Here is a 10,300-nt window from a genome sequence, read left to right as displayed (position 1 = left end):
CTCAAACCTGATAGATTTAATGAAAAATGGGTCTAAAATAACCAAAAAAATTGCAAAAAATGACCTAATAATTACACAAAATAACTCAAATCTGTCCGTTTTTTAATTTTAACTTTTAATTTTTCACCATTTGTGGGCACATTTAGTATTTCAGCCTCCGATATCATCCAACATGATGTTCAAACTGAACTCATGCCTGCAGATGTTCTAACTGTGGACTTTTATTTATCCTCCATCAGTATCATAACGTGCGCCATCACCATGAAGTACTACGTGGAGGAGAACGTGTCCCAGAGGAGCTGCACCACCATCCGCCACGTGGTCAAGATGCTGGCCACCGTCTCCGAGACCCTCATCTTCTTCTTCCTGGGCGTGGTTACCATAACGACGGAGCACGAGTGGAGCTGGGCCTACGTCCTGTTCACGCTGCTGTTCGCCTTCGTCTGGAGAGGAATCGGTGGGATTTAATAAACACTTATCAGGCTTCTAACTGGAGGAGAAAGAAAACCAATATGAATGTTTGTTTAATATCTTTTGTAGAATTTTCTAGTTTTTAAAATTACATGAAAATATCAAGAAAAAAAAAATTACCAAAAATGAACGTTAATTTAAAATAAAATTACATTTTTAAAAATCCACATTTTTAAAGAAAATCTTAAATCTGACATAAAAGCATTATTAAAATAAATTTCACATTTAATTTAATTTCACAACAATCCCTATAAGCATTAGCAATCTAGCAAAATATATTTTCTATAATTAAATATGTTGTTTATCCTTTATATGTTTTTTTTTTTAAATGTGCAAAATATCAATACAGTTACAAAAGTAAGATGTACATTTACATGTCTGTACCTGTTAAAGTACATTAGCAAACTTAATTTTAAAAAATATGTTTTTTAATAAATTTAAATGTTTAATTCAAATTTAAATTTGTGAATATTTTCTACAATTACATACAATTAGTGACAGTCAATAGAAAAAGAAGTCTTTCTTGTCCCTCTACACTAGAAAAATCTATGAAGTTTTCCTTTTAAAAAAAAAATTGAAATATGCAAAATTATCAGTTAAATAAAAAAAGTACACTGTAAATTTAAAAATCTAACAATAAAATTTTAAAATGTTTTATTGGTGAATAAAACATTTTATAATGTTAGAAAATGTGTCAGTTTAATTTGACAGATTTTCTCTGTTGTCTTTAAATTAACGAAAAGTATTAAAATTACAAAAAGAGACCAGATAAATTTATAAAAATAAAAATATAAAAATATTTACATATTTTATGTAAAATAACATTAAAAATTGTTTACATTTTTTTTTAAAGAAATTTGATATTTTGTCATAAAATTTGAAATATTATTTATCGTATTATATTACTGATATGTGTATATGATGCAATATTAAGGCTAGAAAATGATTGATAATCATCATGATTTATCATGATGATTATTTTCTGTGATTCTAAAGGTTTTCTCGCTGTCTCAGCTGCAGAAATACGACTGTTGTTTGTTTTTACCTTTTTTTTTTTTTAGTAAACTCATTCAGTCTGACATTCCCTCCTTGTCTCCTCTCCTGCAGGGATGCTGGTTCTGACTCAGATCGTCAACCCGTTCCGTACGATCCAGTTCAGCTTCAAGGACCAGTTCGGTCTGGCCTACGGGGGTCTGCGGGGGGCCATCTGCTTCGCTCTGGTCTTCACGCTGCCGGACAACATCAACAGGAGGAACCTGTTCGTCACGGCCTCCATCGCCGTCATCATCTTCACCGTCTTCATCCAGGTGAGACGGACACGACGGAACCCAGCAGAGCAGCTGGTCGGGTCAGAACATTTACACTCATCAAACTGCAGAGAGGTTTGGTGTTCTGGGGTCCGTCTGCTGCTGGACAACAACGGGACCTCGTTAAAGTTAACCCAGGCATAAGAAAAAGATCAATCATTTTCTCTTCTCTTTATTTCTGTTGTATAGATGTTTAGTTTATTTATGATTTCAGAGTTCAGATGGTTGATGGAACACTCAGGATCACAATAAGTCCAAAATTATCAAACGTTTGTTCAAAATAACTCAAAACCTCTTAAAAACTATTTAAAATCTGTCCAAAATAGTTAAAAATCTGTTCAAAAATAATTACAAATGTGTCTAAAATTATAATTATTATAAAAACATCTTCAAAATAATTTTATATCTGTCCACAATATTTAAAAACCTGCAAAAAAAATTTAATAAAATAAAAATTCTGTCCAAAAGAATTAAAAACATATTTTTAAAAAATCATTTCAAATCATTAAAAGATAATTCAAAATCTTAAGATCTGTCCAGTATAATTAAAACCTGTTAAAAATAATTCAAAATATTTCCAAAATAATTTAAAATCTGTCAAATATAATTCAAAACTTCTTCAAAAATATTTTAATACCTATCTACAAAAATTAAAAACCTACAGAAAAAATTAAAATTCAAAATCTGTAAAAAAAAAAACCAACAAAAAAAGTTAAATATCTGTCCAAAATTATTAAAAACCTCTTCAAAATAATTTCATATCTGTCCACAAAAATTTAAAACCTGCAACAAAAAAAAAATTCAAAATCTGCTAAAAAATAATTCAAAATCTGTCAAGAAATAATTTAAAACCTATTCAAAATCATAATATCTGTCTAAAAATGTTAAAATTCTCAATAAAAACCCAACATAGCACTGCTGACATCATTCTGATCAGTTCAAACTTAAAGAATCTAAACAGAACCGTGTCCATATGTTGAGTTAAGAAGAATCAAAGATGTCTTGAACTAAACATCCATCATGAGAGCGTCTCGTGTTCCTGGAACCTCCTTCAATGTCTCGTTCGCTGCAGCTCAGAAACACTTTTCTACTGACGTCGGGTAAATCTGCTAAAACAATGTGAATGTGTGTCTGTGTGTCTCTGCAGGGAATCAGCATCCGGCCCATCGTGGAATACATAAACATCCGCAGGACCAACAAAGACCTGAACACCATCAACGTGGAGGTCCACACCAGGGTGGGTTCTGCTGCAGCACTTTGCTGCCCTCTGCTGGACAAAGTCATTCACACATGATGCAGAAAAAGAGAAATAGTTGTTCTTTAAACACGAGAAACGTGATTTAAATCTATATTTCAGAAACAAACATCTTATATATATATATATATATATTTTAAAAAATAGGTCAAATGTCAATTAGAAAACATTTTTAAACTTTTGTTGTGATGCAGCTGCAGAGAAACAACAACTTCTCTGGTCTTTGCTTCGTCGTGAGTTTGAGATTTGCTCTCCGGCTACGACTTTAAACTTCTGGTTAAGTTTTTAAATGCTAAAGTTTTTAGATTAAAATCTACGTTTCACTGAGTTTTCATCAGTAAACACACAGCAGAGTGTTTAGGTGCTAAAACGTGAGCTGGTGGAGACCAAAACCGGAGCTAAAAGAGGCAAGAAAATGGATTTTAATTCTGGAAAATGTANTTTTGTTTAGATTTTTTCGTATTTTTTATTCCTGCACTTTGATCTTTTTGACTCACGGCTCTTTAAAACAAAGAAACTCCTGCTTTCTGGTGATTATTTCCAGTTTTTCATCTTAACTTTAGAAAATAAACTCACCATGAGATGCAGTTTTTCAGTTTTTAAGCCATAAAGTGTGAATTGAAGCAGCTTCAGCTCCCTCAGATGATTCTGTGAAGCCCCAGCGTTGGCTAACGGCAGGTTTCATGCTTGCTGCAGGAGAACTTGCTGTTCGCCTCCATCATCTCGGCCGTGGATCCTGTCGCTGCTCTCAACGTGTTCGAGGACATCGGAGTCAACGAGCAGCTTTACATCGTCATCTTTGGAGAAGGACTCTTCAACGACGCCGTCACTGTGGTGAGTGGAGCCTCAGGTTGGACGGTTCATTCATATTAATGTTGAGACAGAAGCAGATAAATCACTGTTGTTTGATTCTATAGCAGGTTATTAATACGTCTGCCTGATGGAGGCTGTTTGTCTTTAAGGAAAGACATGATTTAAACCCTTAAGGTCCACTTTAGTTTCACATTAGCAGCATTTAAAACAAGCCAAATGATTTGTTACTGCTGACTCTCTGTAGTGCCGCCATAAATAAACACAAAACTATTTCTTGAGTTACTCTGAAACTTAATCCCATTTAAAAAATGGAAAAATTCTCATTCTTTCATCAGGATTGTCGTCTTTCTCCTGTGTGACTTCTGAATTTTTTAATAATTATTTTTGGTAATGGACATGTGAGATATTAGAAACTGAAGTCACAGCTAATCTGAAAATATNCATCACAACTCACTGAACAGATGTTCTTTGTTTGCGTCCAGATGATGGAGCACGTGGTTTGTGGCATCGAGGACTTGTGTGGTCAGTGGAGTCACTACTACTGGAAGGACAAGTACGCTCTGACTTTAACTGTATCCATGTTTCAAAATAAAAGCTCGGTGAGGTCGGAGCTTTACGTTTTCGTGTTTCCTGAAGGTTCAAGAAGTTCAACGACAAAGTCCTGAGGCGGATCCTGCTGCGAGACAACCGGGCCGAGTCCAGCATCGTGTCTCTGTACAAGAAGCTGGAGCTGCAGAACGCCATCGAGCTGCTGGACACGCCGATGGGAGATCTGAGCGCAGCGCCATCTATCGTCTCTCTGCAGTAAGTGACCCGCTGTGACCTCGTTCAATAACGGCGACGTCAACAAGGCAGCAACGGTTTAATATTAGAGACTATAATGATGCTATAATGAGACTATAAAAAAATAAATGATATTATTTTAGGGTGTTTTTTGTAAATACTGCAGAGGACACAGGCTACATTCATGATACAAAAATAATAATTAAAAATGTTGTTTTATTGAATTTTTCATTTTTATTTTCCAGATTTTTTTTTACATGAAAACACCAAAAAAATTAGAAACAAAAAACATGAAGTTTACATGTCTGATATCAAATTAAAAACCCGTCACTGCAAGTTACTTAAAATATTTTTTAAACAGATATTATTATTTTACATAACAGAATATTTACAATTTTTTTAATTTTATTGTTGCTACACATGTAATTATCCTTCATTAAAAAATGTAAAATCCTAAGAAATAATAATTTTTAAAAATGATGTAAAATTAAGGCCATAGATTATATTTTAATTCTTAAAAATATACTTTAATAGACTCAACTGTTAAATTAAGATTTAAAAATGTATAAATAAAATCATAAAATAAAATACTTAAAATATTCGTAGCATCCTTGTGGAAGTATTAGTACAGAAGCTTTTTTTCTCTATATTTTATAGTAATATCAAAAAATTACAGAAATGAATTTTGAATTTACAGATCAAATGTAAAATAATTAAATCATGTAACAGTGTTAACTATAGAATTCAGATTTTTTTAGGACTTTTTTGGACATAACTTAAAATACATTTACTAATTTATTATTGTTTCACAATTTATCAATTTTATTTTATAGATAAAACTCCTATATTTAAATGTATTATTGTAAATACATTTAAAAAATTTCATACAATGAGTACAGTATAGATAATTCATTATATTATATATATTTATTTAGTATTTTGGAAGTAATTTTATGTTTTTTTTCATTGACATGTTAAGACATTTTTTTGGATTATGACTATTTTACAGTTTTTATTTTACAGTGTGTGGAACTACAGGCTACAGGAGGATATTTAATATGTGTTTTGTGTTATTTATTGTTTATTATATTAATATTTAGTCTTTTTCCTTCTCAGTGACATCTACAACTACAATAGAATGTCTAAAAAACCTTCAATAAATCAACTTGTTTTAATTTTTGCATCCAAACAGCTCCTCATCAGACAACTTCCTGTCATATCGGTGATGTTTTAGCTCCTGAACACAACGTATTGATCTCAGGCAGGACGAGCGTCTCAGATAAATGCACCCAGTGTTTATTCTCAGTCTAATCACGCTGCAGCTGACGAGGCCGTTTTCCGTCAGATGCTCTTAACAACAACAACACCACAACAAAAACAACAACAACAACAACAACAACAGTCACATCTCCTCTCTGTCTCCCAACCAGCGACGAGAAGAAGGAGGCGGCTCGGCCCAAGAAGAAGTTCTTGGCGGCTGACGTGAGGAAGATGCACGACATCCTGTCAAAGAACATGTACAAGATCCGGCACAGGGTAACGAGACGCCGCGCCCGCACCACAGGAAGTGATTTATAGTGAAGGGAAATACGGTTTAATCCCATTTTTACCAAAGACTTTCCCTTCATGTGTGAAGGAATCAGCTCTCATTAGCTCAGACAGTTAACACACATTCAGGTACATTTAATTAGAGAAGCCCTGAAACCATAGAAGTACTGGAGATGCATTAATGAAGCAGAACATTATTTTATTGTTATTTTTTTTGTATGAGACGCAGTAAAAACGGAAGTTTACTGACATGAAGTAACGTTTTCAGACTTTATTTAAATGATGTTCTTGCATTCTTGTATGTTTCTCGAGGACGCATCTGTTCTTCAGATAGTTTTTTGATGCAATTTCTGCTTAAATGCACCAATTTTCTGCCACTTTTATCAGATATTTTTCTTGCCATTACCAAATCCTAGCTTATTTTGATTTTATTCAACTCCAGATGTTTAGTTTCACCTTTAGAAAATCTTTATTAATCCCCTGAAGCAGCTGGATTTTGGCAAACTGGAGCAAGTAGTGAATTTTTTGGGGACTACTTTCAGCAGCGGATTAATTCTTTTGGTGCATCAGGATGGATTAAACAGATAAAATACTTTGATTAGTTGTTGATTTGATCGTTACTACGACTTGTTGATGTGTGATATTCATAGTTTTAGCCTTTAAGGAGGAGAAAGAAACTAAATTTGATGTCATGGTGAAATGTTTTTAATCTTATTTTGCAGTAAACGTGTAAAATCACGCGTCATCTTTGCAAAATCTTTCATATTTTCACTTATTTCACAAACATCCTGTTAAAAATCTGTTTAATTTGATCATTTCTTTCAGTGTATTGGATTAATATAATGATAAAACCAATATTTTTCTACTTTAATTAGCATAAAACCTGACTTTCTTAATGTTTTTTTCCAGACGATGGCCTACACCAGCAAATACAATCTGCCCGACAACAGCCGAGCCCGAGAGATTCTGATTCGCCGCCACGCGAGCATCAGACGCAGCCTTCGACCAGGAAGCTTCCGCGAGTTGGTGGGTTTCGGTTTTAAAGGACGTCACACGTGACTCGCTGCCTGTTCTCACCTCCTCTGTTCCTCCTGTTTCAGGGAGAGCAGAACATCCCGCGGGCTCAGAAGTATTACTCCCTGCAGCCTGGAGGAGATCTGGAGTCAGCGTTCGGCCTCAGGAGACGAAGTCATGGTGGGATTTTAATGTGTATTGATTGTTGCATTAACAAAAAAAACACCAAAAATGACACCATTTACTCGAAAAACAAAAAAAGAGAAAAATGCAGCAGATATTCATCTTTCCGACGGTCTTTAAACTCATCATGTGTGACATACGGTTCAGTTAAAATTAATTGTGATATTTCATGAAAATCACTTAAAAATTTGCCAAAAATACACCATTTACTCAAACCACATTCTGTCAAAAACAAAAAATTTTCTCCTCCTTGGTGCAGCTGTGAAGCCATCAGTGACTCAGCTGTGAGCAACAGTCGCGTGACAAAAATCCAGACTTCTGGGCTGAGCTGCAGGTTGTGTTTACGCAGATCAGACAGGAAACAATATGAAAACAAAGTTCAAATGGAAGTAGTAAAATATCTATAATATGTGGAGACACTGTTCTTTTTTCCAGCATCGATAACACTTGTGGGCACTTAGCAAAAAGTTTGACACGTTGATTCCAGGTTTTTTCAATTTTTGTAAAATATAAAATCAACTTTTTTAATGGATTTTTTTCTGATTTATGGGACTATAAGTGTGTCACACTGCATAGAAGACATTTCTGAGTTCTTTCTCCTCTTAGTCCTGGTTGTTCTGTTTCCATAGAGGTACAGGACTTTATGTTGCAGTGAAACATGAACCCACTGTGAGGAAAAATGTGACAAAAACACCCAGAAAGTAATCCATTGACCTTCCTTCACTGATCTCCTCCTACCAGGTGGCGATGAGGTGGACCGCCTCTCGGCTCGCCTCCAGACCTCCGGTGTTTCCTCGCGCTCCTCTTCCCGCTCTCTGGTGCCCATGAGGAAGCTGAACACCATCCAGGAACAGAGGAGTCCAGGGGCCGCCTCTGCCCACCCTAACCCACCGAGCCATTTGGACGAAGGGGCCTCTGGAGGTCCGTCCGGTTCCAGCCTCAGAGGCAGGAGGGCTCCGGTTCCTGCGCCCAGGAGACGCAGCTCGGACCGGGAAGACGACTCTGAGCATCCAGGAGGAGACGAGGAACCGGTGAACCCTGGAGGCTGGGTACCCGACGACGGAGACCCCCGAGAACACGAGGCGGGACTTCTTAGACACTCGTCAGTGAGGTCTGGAGGCTCGGCGAGGTTATGACGGACAGAAGCATCAAGCTTTAGATGTTGTAGGTGGACTCACGTCTGCTTTGTACACACCGTTAATGACCGGGGACAATGAGACTCTGATGGCCTGGTTACAGACGTCATGAGGACTGATCACAATGTTTTCTTGATGCTCTTTGGAAGCATATCGACAACATTACACATCATGATGGAGCCAAACCACTTCCACACTTGTTCTATTGAATGTTGGGTTGCATATACTCTCAGAAAGTCCAGTTTCCAATCACACAGGCCCATTATTATGTACTTTTAAGATGTTTTTATATGTTTTTTGGCAATTTTCATATGATTTCCTTGTTATTTAAATTGAATTTTGAGCTTTTTGCTGTTGGAAGTTGAGGGGAATCGAAATCCTGACGTTAAAGTGAAGACGGATTTCGTTAAAACGCCCGTTTTATGAGGTTATCACAACTTAAATTTAGTTTTAAATCAACTGAACCAGAAATTTAAGTTTAAATCACACACAATATTAAGCAACCTTATTATGCAAACCCAACTCATTGACATTAACCCACTTCCACCTGAAACCTTCCACTAAGAATAAAATGTATTTTGCATAGAACTAGAATAAGCATGCATCGTTTACAAGCAGCTACCTTTATTTTTTTAAGCAAAATAATAAAAAATAATCAGAAAAGTTCAACTATAAGAATGCAGCTTTTCTTCCGTCCATCCCAGTTGTGTTCTATTAAAGGAAACACGGCAGCCATGAGGGGATTAATGTGCGATTAGCCGAGCTGCCAGTCAGGCTGAAGCATCGCGGTCACTTCATGGTGTAAACATGTTAGAAATAGAAAATCTAATTCTGCTTTAAAAAGTGCTAATACTCGTTGTTTAGAGCCCAATCTAATTAAACTGATGGCGGCAGCAGCGTGGGCTGTACGAGGACGACCGTGTTGTGATGAAGTATCAGCCAATAAGTTGGTGAAATCGACTTTACTTCGCAAGGAAATCGACATAAAAGCTGGAAATGATTAAAAACTTGGACCACACAAAAGCAGCCATTTGTTAAATCTGCCGCCGGAATTAGCCGCCGCAGCGCTGCCAAACTTTAAATCTGTGTTTAAGTGTTGAGTTAAAAGGCAAAAATCTAAATATAAACGGTCTCCAGGGTACTGCCGTTCATTTATACTTTACAAAACCACAAACAGAAGCAAAAATCTAAGACAATAAACAATCTGCTCCAAAGCAAGCTACAGTGTCTTAGCATGTGTTGCTAACTAGCTTACAACATCTGTTGAGTTACTAACAAAACCCAATAAGTAATGTTCTACATTATTTTGTGAGGGTTTCAGTTAAATTTAAAAAACAAAAAGCCCGTCCATGACTTCACAGTTCATTTTTCTCACACTGTGTTCAAGTTGTAGCTATATTCAACTTTAGGCTAACGTTAGCGGCTATGCCTAGCGCTACTGGATTTATGTTCACACTCCAGTATTATTCAACTTCCTGTTGTGTTTAAACACCCTGATTAGTTTACTTTAATAAAGAAATGTCTCTTGTATGATCTTGTCAAAATATAAGTTTTGAAAATACGAGCAATAATGCAAACATCGAACCAAGTGTGTAGCTTTAGCCTCCATCTTTTAGCACAATATCAGATATGTACTGTACAGTTGGTTTCCTTTTGAAGAAAAAAACTAAACTACACTAAAAAAACTGACTAAACACAACAACATTAATAGTAAAATTATGGCGATACTGTTAGCTTAGTTAGCGAGTCAGCTCAGATGGAAAATATGACAATATGTCACTGAGTAGAAA

At 35.8% G+C, this 10,300-nt stretch overlaps 1 protein-coding gene across 1 annotated transcript in view; it reads left to right on the top strand.

Moving 5' to 3' along the window:
* LOC103360023 (sodium/hydrogen exchanger 2-like) overlaps positions 1-10,040 on the top strand; it is a 25,506-nt gene extending 15,466 nt beyond the window's left edge. The window contains 9 exon segments of the mRNA XM_008285647.1: positions 240-457; positions 1,579-1,778; positions 2,926-3,015; positions 4,329-4,399; positions 4,483-4,650; positions 6,060-6,165; positions 7,087-7,203; positions 7,278-7,371; positions 8,116-10,040. Coding sequence (XP_008283869.1) covers positions 240-457; positions 1,579-1,778; positions 2,926-3,015; positions 4,329-4,399; positions 4,483-4,650; positions 6,060-6,165; positions 7,087-7,203; positions 7,278-7,371; positions 8,116-8,510 — 1,459 coding nt within the window. The 3' untranslated portion in view covers positions 8,511-10,040.
* The last annotated feature ends 260 nt before the right edge of the window (positions 10,041-10,300 follow it).

This window comes from Stegastes partitus, unplaced genomic scaffold (assembly GCF_000690725.1).
Source record: "Stegastes partitus isolate 25-593 unplaced genomic scaffold, Stegastes_partitus-1.0.2 Scaffold412, whole genome shotgun sequence".
Classification (NCBI taxonomy): domain Eukaryota; kingdom Metazoa; phylum Chordata; class Actinopteri; family Pomacentridae; genus Stegastes; species Stegastes partitus.
Note: the sequence above shows the minus strand (reverse complement) of the source record. Positions and strands in the feature narration are given on the sequence as shown.